The 17,322-nt window shown below is 48.8% G+C and overlaps 1 protein-coding gene across 3 annotated transcripts; it reads right to left on the reverse strand.

Moving 5' to 3' along the window:
- Nucleotides 1-1,357: 1,357 nt before the first annotated feature.
- MORN3 (MORN repeat containing 3) lies at nucleotides 1,358-16,721 on the reverse strand. Of its 3 annotated transcripts, XM_065852014.2 has the most exons (7): nucleotides 12,446-12,605; nucleotides 11,156-11,242; nucleotides 8,993-9,148; nucleotides 8,201-8,358; nucleotides 6,267-6,426; nucleotides 3,502-3,686; nucleotides 1,358-1,529 (listed from the first exon to the last, which is right to left on the reverse strand). In XM_065852014.2, the coding sequence occupies exons 3-7, from the start codon at nucleotides 9,135-9,137 to the stop codon at nucleotides 1,458-1,460; spliced, it is 720 nt and encodes a 239-aa protein (XP_065708086.1). In that variant the 5' UTR covers nucleotides 9,138-9,148; nucleotides 11,156-11,242; nucleotides 12,446-12,605; the 3' UTR covers nucleotides 1,358-1,457. The 3 variants fall into 3 exon arrangements, with proteins under 3 accessions (XP_065708086.1, XP_071672088.1, XP_071672087.1); XM_071815987.1 differs by lacking the exons at nucleotides 1,358-1,529; nucleotides 3,502-3,686; nucleotides 12,446-12,605 and adding an exon at nucleotides 16,602-16,721 and having other exon boundaries at nucleotides 5,601-6,426; XM_071815986.1 differs by lacking the exons at nucleotides 1,358-1,529; nucleotides 3,502-3,686 and having other exon boundaries at nucleotides 5,601-6,426; nucleotides 12,446-12,612.
- Nucleotides 16,722-17,322: the final 601 nt, after the last annotated feature.

The following is a 17,322-nucleotide window of genomic DNA, read 5'->3' on the forward strand; positions in this document are numbered from 1 at the left end:
CGAGGTTGCCCGTAGTGTGTTCGTATTCTGAAAAATAACCATAAAAAACCTGCTGGGCTTTTTTTTTTTGTTTGTTTTCAGTGGCGTTCTCGGTTCACAAGCAGAGAACAGCTTTCCACTTGCCATTTTCACAAATCCTTCCGGCATCCAGAGGCCAAACTGGATTTTCTCCAGCTCTGCCATTAATTAGATTGTGCTTCAAGTATATTCTATTACTGCTGTAAATCTGATGATGATGAGAATTGTGGCTACAGTCCCATAGGTGTTCATTGATGAAGCACGGGAAGGGTTATGTTAGTAAAGGCATTAATGAAGCAGCATTCCAAAATCTTAGTAGTAGGCACAAAATGCATTTTCTCATCCTTTCCTGGAATACCCATCCCGTCTTGGGGAAGAAAGACTCTTAAAAACCCCCCATAAAGGAAGAAAACTTGACTCCATATTCATACAAGAGCAAAAGGTTAAAAGGGTGCTGTCAGGCTTAAAAATTGGCTTCTGTCCATAAAGTGTGTATTTTAAAGTTACAACATTATTTTCAGTGGAAGTGCAGAAGATGTATTTTCCAAGTTAATTTTGTAAAATTCTGTGCTGACCGGGATAGGTAGCTGAATTCTCTTTTTTTTGTGTGTGGATCTTTTACGAAGCGACAGAGAAGCGTGGAGGTTTTGGTTTTGTTTAGGAAATACGGAATTAGAAGCTAGCGGGACAACCTTATTTTTAACTTTCTCAAGCTGGTAGGTTCTGAACTAATTGTGCTGTTATTACAGCTGCTTTTCTGACTATTTTCTGCACTTTAAGCCGTGATATCAAGTATGTTTCATTCTCAGCTTTGGAAATGGTTGCGGAAGTTACACCTTGGGCATGCTCTGTGCCCCATGCAGTGACCAGACCCACACACACGGATCTGAAGGTTAAGAGTGCACTTAGAATCTGGTTTTTATCCCTTATTTATACTAACGGTATTACGCATTTACCTCAAGCATTTTAAACATCGGTTATTGTATATCACTTATTTAGATATCAAATACTGTAATGCAATAAAATGTACTCAATTGTTGCCGATTATTTGTTATCTACAGGCCTACAATATGCTTATTTTCTCTATGTGCCTTATCTCTTCAACTATATTGTGTAAATCCTAGCTGTGTTTTTGAGGATCTCGTGAATGTACATAATATAAAGATAAAATGTCCTCTTTGTGCAGGCCGATAGAAATATGAGGTAGTTAATATGCTTTTCCTTCTGTCAGCGCTGCTTAAATCTTGGGACTGTTTTCTTTTCCCAAAATAACAGTGCGGGGAGGCGGCCTCACAGAGTGAAGTAAATGTGGGTCCCCTTGAGGGAAGAGTGACCCCGACCCCCGCACCATACCCCAGAGTGTGGGTTTCAGACTCAAATGAATAAGTAACCCCGGATCGTGCTCTTATCTCGCATCTTTTTTTATCGTCAGCATCCGGTTATTCATCTTGGCTGTCATCAAACATCGCCTGGGCCTCTGCTAAAACACCATCTGGATCAGCCAGTTCAATCTGAATAGAAAGAACACAAATCCGTTATGCAGTGTAATTGGAGAAGCTTAAGGTTTATAGACACGATTACTACAGCATTAACAGAGACTCTCCTGTGTATCAGGATGTTAGTTTATATTGCAGCCTTTCAATTATTCTTCTACAAACCTTGCTACACTTTCCTAACTTTATTAGCACATTGAACATCACTTCATCTCCTTGAAATAGCTCTGGGTAGAACGGGTGGTGTTCTCCCAGGCAGAAAACATCCAGTCCTCCTCTTACTTCGTTACACCTTCCAAAGCCTTGGCTCCAATAATAACAGCAAATACCCCAAGTCCACCATATTGTCTTTCCCCATCTCTGCAGTTATGTTCAAATCCTGCCTTGACACAACCCCATCACCCATGCTGAATTCTCTCAAAGTTTGTGACAATCTCTCTCTACTTTTCAGCCGTTTTCTGTCCTGTTTGTTCCTTGTATCTGCTAATGAAGACACGTGGTGACACTTCTCCCACACAGAAGCTCAGCAAAAGCTGACTTTAGTCCAATGGGTGCTCGTGACAGTAATTTGGCAAAAGGTTTATGGAAATCTGAAGTCAATTTTCCCCCTTTTATCTGTTACTTCATATTCTGAGAACAATAAATCTCTTCTGATGGAAAGCGCAATAACAACAGTGAAAGCTGGTGCTTTCTTTTTGCTTGCAGAGCAGAAGAAAATTGGCTCCTAACTTGGCCTTCGGGGAGTTAAATAAACAGCCACAGACTTGAACGTTCTGCCTTAGTGAGATGGCAATTCAGCCCAGGGCTGGGTTGTTGAAGAGGCCGTTCTGGGCTGACCTTTGACAAGCCTTGTAAGGTAAATATTTTTAGCTACAGAAGTGCTGCTCCTTTCACTCTTTGCAAAATCGAGCTTGTTTTTCCCTGGTGAGTATTTCATGTTTATTATTCTGCGCTGCTGTGGGTGTGCCTGGGTCTTACAGGATTAACTGGCTTGTCAAAAATCTCCGTGCTCAAAGGGCCCTTGCTATAGAAACCAGATTTGAACGATTAAGGGAAGCAGAGATACATCTCCGCTGTGTCTCTTTGCAACAAGCCCGTCCCTGGAGCAGAGGACCGCAGGCGCTTCACTGGTGTCACTGGGGCAACGCAGAGCGGTCGCCCCGCGTGGGTCTGCTCGGCTCTAAGCAAAAAGGAGCTTCCCCACACGTATCCTGCAGTAACCGTCCCTTGGAAATGCGATTGCGTTGTGTTTCGTGCACTGGGATTCAAGCTGAGACACTTGGCCAGCTGTGTCCCTTGGGGCTGTGTCCCCTGTGCTCCTCCGAAGGCACAGAGTTGGGGACAGGCTCTCCCGTCCTCCGGTTCCTGTGCCAAAGTGATGGGAAGGGCACGTGCCAGGCTGGCGGCCCAGGGCTCTGTGTGCCCCGTCCTGCATTCACTGAGTCTGGGCGATGGGGACTGGCTGTTTCTCCACAGCTTGTGTCACCCTTATAGGACAGGGGGAGCAGAGCCTGTCACCTCTCAGACACCCCGCCTGCTCCGCACGTCCCCCTGCCCCCCTGGACACGGACCAGGCCCTGGCTCGTGGTTCCTGGTAAGGGAAATATCTGACATTAGCGCTGCAGCTGCCCAGGTGTCAGTAAGGTGCAGTCAGCTTTGACTGTTCGGCTCGGTGAAATCATTTGGTTTTGACGCAAATCCCACTATTGTCTCTGCCTCTATTGTCCCCGTTTCCTTTGTGCTGCTTCAGGTCTCTAAGCAGTTCTGGTGCATGAGAACGCATTTTTTCAGATGTAGGTGAGTGGGAGGCTCCAGCAGTGGCTGGACGGGACGCTTGTCCCTCCGGGGCCATTTAGGACACTGCTGGCCAAAGGCCTCTGAGCTTGAGCTGGGGGTAATCACTTGGAGAGTGAAATGCTGCCTGGAGAGCTGCCCTGAGCGCTGGTGAATGCAAACATCACCAGCAAAAATGGAATTTCCAAGCAATTACCTTCGGGATTGGATACTGAGTAGGGGCAGGAGCTTCATCTCTGCCAAAGTCGATCAGAATTCCACATTTTGGTATATCTGCTGCCCAGATGCCTTCAAACAACTGTCCCTTATCCAAGTAGAAAAATTTCCCTGGGCCGTGCTTCTTTCCATCTTTCCAGTTTCCTTCGTACCGATTTTCATTTGCTGCAATTAAACACATGAACAGACCATGACATTCGCTCCGTTTCATTAGGGGGCTACAAATGAAACCAACACGGCAAACCCACAGAAGAGAAAATCATCTCCTGGGCTGCTCTGAGTAATTCGGAGGGAGCAGCAGCACAGCGTCGTTTCGCTTTCACCGGGCTCCGTTTGCTGTGCCGCGGGGAGCAGAGGCTGCGGAAGGCGCCCACGCCTGCCCGCTTGGCACAAGAACTGAATTCGCCTGCTCTGTTCTCCTGGTGATATTAATTTTCTGCTGATACGTGGAGTGAGTGAGCTCAGGGTAAGACCAGTAGCTGAGTCACTCCTCACAACATGAAAAATTATAGGACACAAGTTTCGGATTTGCCACTGCAACAAATCACGCGGGATTTCTGGCTTGAAGAAGTTTGCTTGTCTGGGCAAGGACCAGCAGCACTGATCGTTATCCAGTCAAAATAATCTTGATTTCAAATAATACTCGCAGTTATGTTTTTCCTCAATGAATTACAGAGCAAGAATTGCTGTGAGTGTCTGAGCAGCTCAGGCAATCAGTTACAGACTGTTTTTCCAGCTGTACTGCATCTCTTGGTGTTTTTCTGCCAGTCAAGAGAGGTTTTTCTGGGCTCTGTGCTGCCATCCAGGAATCATGAACAGGGGAAGCAGAGCTGCAAGGGGATGAGAGCAGGGACCAGGGATGGGAGCAGGAACCAGGTACGCTGGTTGAGAAGGGACATCACACCCGCAGCGATACTGGGGCTGGGACACGTCCAGGCCACGCTTCTGTCACCAGGAGAGTCCCTCTGCTGTCCGCTCTTCCTACACACACAGAGACATGGGGATTTCAGCCAAAAAACATGGGGATTTCTACCAAGTTACTTAGTGGAAATATCTTTGGGTCTCATCTGAATTGTGCCATTCTTCGTGGCAAGAGGTAGCCGAAGTACCAGGGCACCCTGCCCGGCGCTGGGGACTGCCAGAGCGCCGGGGGCTGGGGGGGAAACCAAAAACGCTTATGGGGAGCGTGGCTGCTGGGCTCTCTGGGCAGGGTCTGCTTTGCAGGTTGGAGCCGTGGCTGTGGTTATCTTCAGCTTGCTGGTGGTCTGTTCACCCTCAACACTGACCTGCGCTGCTGCCCAGCCATCGACAGCTCAGAGACCACCGAAATCACAGCCCCGGGGCCATCGAGCCCCCTGGCTGCCCTGCAGCACTCAGCTGCTCCCATCCCCTCTCCTCCCAGAGTACTGAGAGGCTGCATTGCTCACAACGGAGGTCTCCGCGGGTGCGCAGTGCCCTGGTTTCAAAGCTGTTCGGCAACGGGCCGTGGCAGAGGTGGCGAATCGGCGCGGTGCTCCAGCCGAGCTCGCCCTCACCGGGCACGCTGCCACTACAAGCAATTTAATCTCGAGCTGCAGCTCACCGTGACCTCCACTGAAGAACTCCTTTTCTTTCCCCATCGCAAAGCTGCCGGCATGCGGGCACGCTTCCAGCGGCTGAGCTGAATGCTTTCGGCTTGTGGGCATGAAATAATTGCTCTGGCTAATTTTAACCGAAAGGAATCCAGCTCGCAGTCAGTTGCAGGCTACGCTGGAGGCAACCGGGCGCATCAGCCACGGCTGGGCCCCGAGGGATGAACAGTTTACAGCGCCGAGGGTGACTTTGATGGGAGCAAAGCAGATCAGTGGAAGGGGTTACCCCTGGAAGTGGGTGCTGATTTAATCAGGACAAGTCATCGGTTCAAAGTGGCTTTGCAGTCATCAGAGAGAGTGCAGTGGTGTGTGATGTGCAGCGAAGGTCAGGCTTGTTCCTCCTGGCTGCTTTGCTTAGCTAACTACCAGCCTTGACATCACTTTCAAGAAAAAGAATAGATGAATAGTAATAATATGGAGATAATATTTCTTCAAATGTTCCTGGAATGCAGTGCCTTGTACTGCAAGGGATTTGGATTCTTTGCTTTGGGGAAAAATGTGTTACACTCCAAGCAAAATAAGGGGAAAACATTTCAAATTTCTATTTTTATGATGCGATTGCCCCTATCATTCCAAATTCATCATGTCCTCGCTGTTACTTCTGGGAAGGGATTGTGTACTAATGAAACCCCTGTGTTCACTCAACCTGAGCCAGTGTCGGAAGTGAGAGAGGGGATGGAGCGAACTCAAAAAGAAAACTTCTCTATTTTATTTCTGTGCTGGAAACTGGACTCCTCTTTGGTATGCAGCAGTTAGAAAGCACGGCTGGCAAAGTGCCTGGCTTGAAAAGAGAGATTTGCTCTTCTCTGACCCAACAGTATATTATCTCTAACCCTAACCACCCCAGTCATTTACATGTAAATCACAGCAAAATTCAGCTTCCATGTGTTTTGGCTTGAGCAGCACAACACTGGCCCTTGTGCTGCCTCCAGCCCCAAACCCAGAGGGGAAGGACGACACAGGGGAGCAGCCGCAACCCTGGTGCAAAGCTGCAGTGGGAGATGCGATGTAGCACCCAGAAATCTGGACGGCAGGGTTATTTGGAGAGCAGCACGACACCAAATACCTTGAAGGGGGCAGGCAGAGGCCTGTGGTGCGGGTGGCCGGTACTTACGCAGCCGCAGCATCCCCAGCCCGCCGGGCTGGTCCTGCAGCCACTGCCCCTCGTAGATGGACCCGTCCTGGTAGTACATCCGTCCCCAGCCGCTCCGCTGCCCGCCGCTCCACTCGCCCTCGTAGTGCTCCCCGCCGGGGTAAAACGTCATCCCGTAGCCCTGGAGGCGGCACAGAGATGGCTGGTTAGGAGACTCTGTGTTGAAAGGGGTCAGTGTTCAATTTTGGGACATTGTTTTTGTGATACACCTTTGCTTAGCACTCTTCCACGTGGCAGCTGGCAGCCCAGCCCAGCAGCCGTTCTTGTGTTGGAGGAAATGAGAGACAGCGGTATAGGATTGGTTTTGGCAAATGCTTTTATTCCCATGACAAAACCTCAGGTTTAAATCTCAGTGTGTTATTATTGGCATCATTGCCACTAATATTTAGCTAAAAGCGAGTTTTACTAGTATATAAACCTGCCTGGGGATAGGCAGCACTAAAAGGACCTGTCTCTCAGTGTGGGGATTTCATGTCTCTCAACATGGGGATTTCACGTCTCTCAACATGGGGATTTCGTGCCTTTCAGCCCTGACCATGCTCCACACCGTGTGTCCCAGGCTGGGCAACCCCTTCCCTTGCCCTGGGGCAGACCAGAAGCCTCTTAAGCGGTGCTTAACCATGGAAATGGCTTTGCCGGGGATGACAGGAGGTGTTTGTCTTACCTGTGTGTTTGTTATTAAATCCAGAGGCACCCCCTGTACCAGGGAGTGATACCACTAAGAAATATTTACATATTACAAATTAGTTTTCCCATAGGAGTAAGGTTTTGATTTATCTCTGAACAGAAAATAAAATCAGTTCTGAAAATAACTGATTTTGCTGAGCATTAATTATATTAAACAGCATGGACATAAAGGGGAGAATTTTGCAGCAGAAGAAAAAAAACCTAGTAATATTTGGATGTCATGATAAATCTTTCAGCAAAGCTCAGTCATCCAAAACACCTCCTCAAAGAACAGGAGGGGAAGCTCCCTCCAAGTGAGTGGAGCCATAGAGCCACACGCCAATTAGAGTGTACGAGGCTATTAATGTAATTTAAGAGGAGACCCAAAGGCGAACAGAAGGTTTCCATTGGCAGATCAGAAAACATTCCTGCCGGGATTTTGCACATAGGATTGCAGTCATTTTTACCAGATGACTTCCTCATTATGTTTCCTTTAGAAAAAACAGTGATTTATGTGACAGGCTTAATTTCCAAAAGAACTCTGTTATTTGTCTAATATGCTGTAAAACTCCCAGAAGAAGGTACATTTTCCTGCAGTGCTTATAACACAGGATCCTGCGACTGCTTCAAGGATGAGAGGAATGAAAGCGATGGGTGGGAGGATTAAGACCTCTGATACGAAACCTCTTGTCCTGCTTGGCTGAGCTGCAGCTGAGTCCGAGCAGCGATCGCTGGTGGGAGGTCGGGGCTGTAGCACATGGGTGGGATGGGTCCCTCTCCAGAGGGGACATGATGGGTGACGGAACATTCTAGGCATTTTATAAATGATGGATTTTTAGTCCTGAAGCTTCCTTGGCTTTCTGCAAGTTCAAATTAAGATTTAAAGAGCCCGTGCCTGGGGGAATGTTTGTTCCTGTCGCTTCTGCCTGTAGTCTCGCTGCTGCGTCCCTATGGGACACAGTGGGACACGGTGCAGCTCCTGACCTGGAGATGTAACGTCAGGAGCAGCAAAGCTGGGAGGGCAGGGACAGAGGGCTTAAACACCAGAGCCTTTGCTCTTGATTTCATTTTCCTGTTCCACATATTTGTTTCCCTAAGCCTCTTCAATTCAGCCTTAGTATTTGAAAGATGGGTATTTTAAGTGATCTTTTTGCACGTGTACACCCAACTCTCCCCGTGTTTTGGGGAGCCCTGCTTCACCTTGGGCAGGTGCAGGAAATCTCACTTACGCATTTTTTGTCATTTTTCCACCAGCCCGTGTACACCCTCTTGTATTCCTTGGTTACAGGGTCAGGAACGCTGTACGAGCCGTAGCCGTCCCGCTTCCCAAACTTCCAGTCACCGCTGTAAATAGCTCCGGTGCGTTTCCACACCTGGGTGCCTTTACCTGTTCAACAAACAAGAGGAACGATGGGGAGACCATTGCGGTTTTTAGGCTTTACAGGGCTCCCTGCACCGAGGCAGGGTTATGTCTGCGATTCAGTTTAGTTTCCCAAATTGGATGCATCGTTAATCTTGATCAGGAGCTTCCTGTGTGGCCTTTGCTGAATGCGCTTAAATCTTTCCAAAACTGCCTGTAAACAAGCCCGTCCTGCTCCGGCTGCTCAGGGCTCGGTCAGGGTCTCCTTCCCCTGCTCCGTGTCCTGCAGCACCCGCCACAGCTTGAGGATAAATTCATATTCCCGAAGCCAGGTGCTTTCCGAGGCCAGCAATGCACCAGCAGCCTTGTTGTGCTGGGCTTTGCTGCAGCCAGGGTGCGTGGAGCTGACTGCAGTTTGCTGTGTTCATAGGGGATTTCTGTAAAAACATCGATAATCTAGATATTTCAGGTAATTGCCCCTAAGTACATGCAAAAGCTCTTTAAGTTGCCCATTAGAAATGTGTTTGAGCGGATTTTTGCATGACATATATAAAATACACACATATACATATACATGAACAACTGCTGACTGCTCCCTGCACCTAGGCGCTTTCGTAAAGACATGTAAATCAGTACTTTTTCTCAAAATGAGCTGTCTTACCATGTTTCAAGTTGTCCAGCCATTCCCCAGTATACCGATCCCCATTTACAGCATAGACCGTGTGTCTTAATCCACATTTCTGTGCTTTCCTGTCCCATTCACACCAGAGGGGCTCACGAGCCCTGGGGTATTTTACAACGGGCATGTTTTTCGTGGCTGGAGAGGAAAACAAATTGTGGTCAGTAATAAATTAGAAATTACAAGGCAGGTATGAACAGAACAGTCTATTTGTGAGCTATGTTTTAATATGCATCTGAGTTGGTGGCTGATGTCTGGATTTGGAGGGGTAAAACAGAGATGCAACAAACAGAAGGTATCTAAAAATACTGAAGTACCGACCAGCACTATCTGAAAATAGGCTTGCAGAATAGCCTGGCCTGTTAGGAAATGTTACATAAGTCTCAGGAGGTTGGGTCTGTGACGGGCATCGGTCTCAGCGCCCGCCAGAGGTCTCGGGGAGCACAGGGGCGGCAGCTCCTTCTTCATCCAGGCTCCTTCCCATGGTTTCCCCGCTGCCGGCTCCGCACGGGGCAGGAGCGGTTGTTTAAGCAAATGGTTTGCTAGGAAATATCTCAGGACATTGGAAAGCATTCACAAGACGGAGCAGGTCAGGGAGCTGGCCGGTGTCCCCGGGGGAGCTCCAGAAGCTGGGGCACCTCGTACACCCGCAGTGAACACAGCTCAGGCTTCTTTTCTGCATGAATATCCCCCCTGCAGGTGCCGTGTAAGAAGGGGTCAAAAATCATGTTTCTCTCTACCAGGAGGCTGCGGACTTGCCCAGGGCAAGACAAGCTTGTCAAATAGCTGCCAAGGAAGGGGCTTCTGAAGCAAAGTAGGTTTTTAAGCACAAAGACCAGGTGGGGATGATGGGCATAGCGGGCGGGTGATTTGGGTGTCAGAGATCAAAGATCAGTGCAGGGGTAGAGGTGGGAGAAGAAGCTGGTTTGACCCATCAATACAGAGAGGACAACAGTGGGGTGCAGCACGGTGGTGATTTCTGGATATTGCCTGCGGAACGGCTGTTTGGCGCAGCAGGAATGCCAGGATGGACTCGGAGGTGAGAGTGGTCTGCTATAAGCTATAAATAAACCCCAAAAAGTGGCTGTAGAAGCAAAAAGCAAGATGCTGTGAGTGCCATCAACACTCAGAGCTTGGCTGGAGCACCGTGGGGTGCGACGCTCTCCGATTTTGTCTCCTGGGCTCCCCCTTCTGTCCTGATCCGCTGGTCGGTGCTGTGTCTGGTGATTTTTCTGCCTCTCTCCCTTGCTGGGTGTGAGTGGAGCTCCTGTTCCTGCTGTACCAGGGGTGCCAGGGAGCCCAGCGCCAGGGAAAGCATGGAGCTCGGGAAAGGAAACTGCTTCGGGTCATTGCTAGGGAATAATAGCTAGAAATTATATCTAAGAAAATACAGCTAGTGTTCATCCTCAGTTCTCCACGTAGCTGTGGGAAACGGTCATTCAACAGCTATTTGGGAGATATCATTGCTAAAAAAAAGTATTACTGTGTCCACGATGAACCTTCCTCCCCAAAACACTGCTGTGCTGTGTAGTGCATGTCCCAGGTGTCTCCTTACTGTGGTGCACGCAAGGCTGGGGGTGCGGGCAGGGCTGGGGTGCAGGCAGGGCTGGGGGTGCGGGCAGGGCTGGGGTGCAGGCAGGGCTGGGGGTGCGGGCAGGGCTGGGGTGCAGGCAGGGCTGGGGGTGCAGGCAGGGCTGGGGGTGCAGGCAGGGCTGGGGTGCAGGCAGGGCTGGGGGTGCAGGCAGGGCTGAGGGTGGGGGCAGGGCTGGGGGTGCAGGCAGGGCTGGGGTGCAGGCAGGGCTGGGGTGCGGGCAGGGCCAGGGTGCAGGCAGGGCTGGGGTGCAGGCAGGGCTGGGGGTGCGGGCAGGGCTGGGGTGCAGGCAGGGCTGGGGGACCTGCCTGGGCATGGCATTGTGAGCTCGGACCCAGGGAGGCTCCTGCTGGGCTGTGGTGGAAGGAGAGGGGCCAGAGAGCGGGTTCCTGGCTGGTCTGTCCCCTTTGGCTGTCAAACGCAGGTCCCTCCTCCACTGACCTCAAGGAGAGGGAGGAACGTGAAGACCACCGTGTTGCCAACTCTTGGAGTAGGTGTTTTGGGGATGGCATTGTCTGTAAGGGCAGCTGGAGTCCCCTGGCCATGCCACCCACCTGGGAGTGTCTTGGTTTAAGGACACCAAGGCCAGGATCTGTCCCTCGGTACGGTGGAGTCGCAGCCTGCCGCAGATGATGGTTTTTCTGCAATGCAAACACAACATGCACCACAGCTGCTAAGTTTGGGTGCTAAGCCCCCAGAGAGAGGAGCTCTTGCCAATATTTGCCAAGGGCTGTGTCCTGGGTTTGCAGGACTCAGAGCTGTACATTGCTGGCTCACATCTGTGCTCCCCTTGCTGGGGGAGCAGAAGAGCGGAGCTACAGCTACGTGCACCCACCCCATGGCCATGACCTTCGAGCAGCTCATGGCCATGAAGGGAGGTCTCCTGCCAAATAGGAGCATCAAGGTACCATCACAGCATCTGGCTACTTCTTTAGCTTGAAAGTTAGGATTTAAAATCCCCAGGGAGGATTCCCAGCTGCAGGGGCAGCCCCAGCACCCCACCATCTGCTTCCCTGTGCCCTCCAAGGCACAGCCTGCGTGGAGCACCCAGGGTGCAGGAGCCACCTTTATTGGCTGAATCCTCTTCCAAATCCACGACAGCAACGCCAGGTGTGTGTACGTTATACCACAGTTGGTATTCACCACCCTGGACGTTTTTAGTCACCTACTCGGAGGGTGTGGGGAGGCTGCAGCTCTCGGTGCTCACGGCTAGAGGCTGCTGCTCCCATGCAGCTCCGCTGCTGCACTTGGGGATGAGGATCTGAACAGAATCCCAGACTATGCTCTCACTTTGGAGCTTTGTTTCTGGTAAAGCACAGCTTTATTTTGTACAGCCCTACAGGAAGCTGATTTTTTCCCCTGACTCTTCACGGAACTTCAGAGCAATGCAATTTACCTACAACTATACTTCTTTTCAGTAAGAGCGAGGTGGAAAATTCAACCGGCTGCAGAGAAGGGGCTGCTGGCTCCCCTAGGCAGCTCTCGCTTGTCACCACATCCTGCTGTGTGACCTCAGCACCAGCCGTGCCCCTCAGCAGCGCCCTGCCTGACCCTCACCAAGGGTCCCCCAGGGGGATCACCCCTTGCACTGCCCCTGCCCCACGGCACTAGGGTCCCACTGCTGTCACCCTCCGGAGCAGCCGACCCATCCCCAATCCCTGCTTGGCCCCCAGCTCCGAGCAGGATGCTCAGGGCACCTTTTGCTGCTTCTCCCCAGGGTGCCAGAGCAGCAACGCGGGTGAACGATGGGGAAAGCCCACGTACTCGGTTTGCAAAACACCCCCGAGTCTGGCCCGCGCTCTCCTGCCCCTGCCCACCCCCAGAGCCACCCCAGGGACACCAACCTGCGGGTGCCGCCGGCTGCAGGCAGGGTTGTCATAGCAACTCTGCCAAACTCCAGCGCACAGCGTCACGGGAACGTGGCCAGAGCTGGAGGAGCGACCAGGATGGGCGCGAAAAAACACCCCAAACCTCCTCCCTGGACTTATCCCAAGTGTGAGCGTGACTGAAGGCGAACACTCCGTTTCCTGTGACACGCGTGAGGGTCACGGAGCAGGAGGAGACAACACCGCTGCCCGGGAAATGAGGCGGAGAAGGAAAATGAGCTGGAGGAAGGAAGAAGTGCCCCACGCCGCACACGCAAGGTGGCGTGGAAATGATGGAGCGAGATCTGTACCAGCGCAAACATGGAGTTTCTGGTGCTGGATTGGGAAGACGGGAGCTGGGGGTGAGCAGGGATGCGCTGATGCAGCCGGGTGGCTCTGCAGCTCCATAAACCCAGGGTGCAGGGGAGCTGGAGCTTACTGACTCTCCTTTAAGTGGGAAAATCAGACAGAAAACTATGGAAGTTGACCAAGTTAGGAAATACTTAAACAAGAGGCAATACTTCCTGTTATTAAAAATGAGATGAAGATGTTCAGGAAGGATTTATCCACACAAACGCATTCTGTTTTGGGGCAGAAGCTAAGAATTATGGAGACAATAGCTCCTGTGTTTTACCATGGCCAGTTGTACAGAGCTGGAGCGGGAACGGGTTTGTGGGGGAAATGAGAGAAACCCATGAGGGAGCAGAAAAAATGCTTAGTGCAGCCCAAAAACTACAGCCTGGAATTACAACCAGAACTTGCCCTTTCTGGAAAGGTATTAATTATTTTGTGTATTTCAGCCCCTATATTGCACCACGGTTAACTGAGAATTTGCCTATTAAATTAATCAGTTCAGTTTCACTTGTTTAATTTTAAACAGCACAGGTTGTCTGAGGTTTTTGAACTGCAAGCCCAGATGAGGAATTGCCCGACCACAGCTTTTGCTAAGCAGAAGTTATAAACCTATTTGAAACTCAAGATATATTTGAAACCGTTCTAGATGCAATAAAGACCTTAAAATAATTATTAGCTGTTTGTCTCAGAAGAGGTCGTGCGCGATTCCCATCCACAGTTTTCTTTGTCCAGGTACAACATCTGAATTATGATTAATTACTTCGTCCACCGTTATTACCATTCTGCACAGAACAGATCAATGTAAGTGTACTCTTCTTTCTCACAAAAAAGGCAAAATTAAACCATCTTGACAAGAAGCTGATGATATTTGCAACTTTATCAGAAAGCTCTTTTGCTCACTGAATACAAATTTCATTTTTAAAATGTCACTATGCTACCTCATTCATTAGCAAGGAGTACAGAACATTTTTGTAAAGGATCTCAGATACGTAGAATATATAATTCAGCCAAAGTGTGCGGTATAAACCCAAAATGACTCAGAAACGCCCTAAACAATTCCTCTTCCTCTCCCAAGAGGAAGGCACAACACTGAGGTCACTATGAAAAATGAAGCTTAAATCCAGGTTATGATGGGCTAGGAGGAGAACTTGTTTCTTTTCCTTGATGCAGTGACCCTTTTTCTGGCCTTTCCAGCCCAAATTTGGCCCCAAATCTCTTCCTTTGTTTTTTTTTTTTAACTGTTTTTTCTTTTCATTCTCACGAACAGTGGCCGCTGCCACCAAGGAGCAACCAGCAAAGCCGGGCAGTGATGGAGCCGTTGCTGTCGGTACCACTGTTGCTTCAGTTGTCTGCCATTTGATTCAACCTTACATTTATTAAGACTGAAAGGAAGCTGTTAAATCAGTGTCAATGATGCTTTAACTCAGCCCATTATGCTGCCAATACAATTTGCTGCCATGGACTTTGAGCTCTACACTTTCGTCCAGTTCAGATGGACCGAAGAGCAAACCAAGCAATGCCCAGGGAGGTGCCATTTGGGGAGCAAGGTCCCATGGCATACAATGTGCCTTCATTTTTTTCTGTTTAGAGAGTAAGATTTTTTAAAAATTAAATAAACCAAAAGGACCTCAGCACTCTACAACTGAAACCAATCATTTTCGCAATGAGACAGCTGCTCCGAGCTGAGTTTGCTCCCACAAAGCTTGGGGAATCACCCAAGTGAAATGCCCAAACCAAGGGAAAACTGTCAGAATCAATGATTTAAGTTTATTCTGGGAACTTTGTAGAATAAATGGAGAAAAAAAAAACATTTAGAGAAACATATGTTGGAATTCTTTAAAGGTGAAGAATGTGACAACAACATACTGTGGAAGTAGGATGCTCAGATGTGTGTTTTATTGCTGCCATATTCATAAGAAAAGCCAGGGGAAGAGGTGGGAGGGTTTTGGACTCGGCCCAAGCGCGTGTCGGGTTTAGCTGGGCGAGCACAGAGTGGGTGCAGCGCTGAAGGAGCTTCCCCACCACTCTGTTTTTAAGGATTATTATTAGCAGGATTTAGGAGGGATTGAAGTGACAGATTTGAGATGTAAACCTTTGGCTCAAGATGCAGCCTTGTGGGGAAGCATTTCTCTACAACTCTGCCCTTGTTTTTGCTAGGTGCAGTTCTCTCGAGATAAAAACCATGCTGGTTTCATATCAAAGCAACCTAGAGTAGGAACCCTGGGCTATCTGAAGTGTTCAAGCATTTACACAGTCACGCAAAGTGAAATGCTGAAGTCCCTGAAGCTTGTGAGACACCCTCTCCCCATGAGTTTCGTTTGCTGCAGATGTACAGCTAATTGTTGCTCCTTAACTACCTGCAACAGGACTGTTCACAGGTGGAGTTACGATGTTAATTAGTGAAGTTACCTACAGCTGAGAATAATTTATTGCACAACCATGGAGCGCTTTGAAAGACCCTCAATGTTGTTTTAGAAAACACAGATCACAGCGTGAAGACGGATGCAGATAAATTTGGCCATACTAGAGCCTCACTTCAAGCCCTGAACCGAGGAATAAATCCAGATTATGGGATGAACTAACAGTGCCAATTTCCAGCTGAAACATGTGCCAAGTATTTTATTTATCGTGGCTTATTGTCTCCTGCTGTTAGAAGAGGGACTTACCCACATTGATATTTTGTCCTTTCCAGTTTGCGCTGTGCTGGGAAGGGTCGATATTTCTAGGGCAGGGGAAAAGCCCCAAACATCAGGAGAGAAAGGAATAAATGGAATCTGTGGTCAGAATAGTCTAGAGGGTGAAGGAAAGGAGCTCACATGACTGTACGGACATAATGTGTCCTAGAACAACATTTAACACCAAAAGAACAGCCACTATTTCGCTGTGACCCCCTACCTTGATTTATTAACTCGGTGTTTTTAATATGTTTTCTGGCAGTGAATGGTTGATGAGTTGGGGATTAATTAATGTAAAGGCAATACAAAGATTTTGTATTTGTATATTTGCTGTGCAAAGGCCTCAGAAGATCTCTGGCAGTAAAAGCCAGCTGTTCAAAAGCTGGAAGCTTAGATTTGCAAGACACTCAAGACAACAGAATGTGTTGTATATTATGTGATCTTTATTTTATGACTCCTAACTCAGAAATTAGAGTCCCTTTAAAACTGACAGATCTAATGAAAGCCTGCAGCTTCCACTCTTAACAAGCGCAATTATATACACTATAGTAAACAAATTATCTCATTCTATTTCTTTAAATCACTCTTATCTTACCTTGCTTTAGTTTTATTCACAAAGATGTGATTGAAATAATGAGATTATACAAGCAGCCATAATCTCCCAGGAGGTGGGAAGAGATTACAGGTAATTCTGGAATCTTTTCTAACAGCAGAACATTAAATACTGTTCAAACCAGCTGTATGGCCAGTCCTGCCACCCTCACATTATTTGTATTCAATGAAAGTACTTTGTGTTACTGTTTTAAAGAAACAGATCTCTTGAATAAATATTAATAATTAGCATGTCTCAGTTACAAGACTTGAAAGAAATATTTTGGGGCTATAATTACACGCAGCCTCAATATGCATGAGAATCCCTTGTTAAGGGTGTAGGGAAGAGGTGGGAAAGTTTTGAATAAAGGTGGTGCCGGCACGGTTCTGAGTGGAAAATGCACATTTTAGGAGCAGCTCTGTGATAAATTGAGCTGAGACCACAGAGCAACGTTATGCAAAGGGCTTATTTCACATGAGAAGGGAAAATCACTGCTGATAGGGAGTACTCTAACCTTGTGGTGAACCGGAAAGCTTCAGCAAACATCCAGCGCAGAATTAAAGCCGTGAGCCCAGATGCGGTTCTTTTTCTGTAATCCACAGTCCTGCAGCCTTCCTGTAACGTAAGGTCCCGTTACACAGGCTTGTGGATAAATGCCAGAATGGGGGGAAATGTAATAACATAACAAACACCTCTGACATTTATACTATTAGTTTATTATTCTACTTCAAGATTACCAAGGTCTGCTACAACACCTGTGTCTGATCGCTGGACAACCACGGGCCTCACTGGAGGAGCCGAAGGGACATTGTGATGTCCCTGTGGTTGGTGGCTGTTAAATCAGCAGAAATCCCCAACCGCGGCGGGTTCTGAGCAGGTTTGTTTGGAAACCGAGCGCACGGGCAGCAGGTCACTGGCTGCATTTCGGGTGTCCACCCACACACGTGTGACAACACAGGAAAAGGGAACAAAGAACAGGTATAACAGACCTAGAAAAGGAGGAGGGACAGCGTGCACACCGAGGAGGGTCCATGCACCAGATGTTTTTGGTTGGTTGTGCCAAACCCGAGGAAATGGTATCCTACACATACTCCTCATAGGAAGCCAGCACTGCGCTGTTGTTTTTAATGTCTCCCGTACTTTTGTGTCACCCCCGCCCCGTGTGCTGTGGCTCTCAGCTCCAGCCACCGCTCCACACAGCTCGGGGGCCACCAGGCCCTGCGGCCCGTTCGCCA

Source organism: Patagioenas fasciata, chromosome 17, assembly GCF_037038585.1.
Source record: "Patagioenas fasciata isolate bPatFas1 chromosome 17, bPatFas1.hap1, whole genome shotgun sequence".
NCBI classification, from domain to species: Eukaryota; Metazoa; Chordata; class Aves; order Columbiformes; family Columbidae; genus Patagioenas; species Patagioenas fasciata.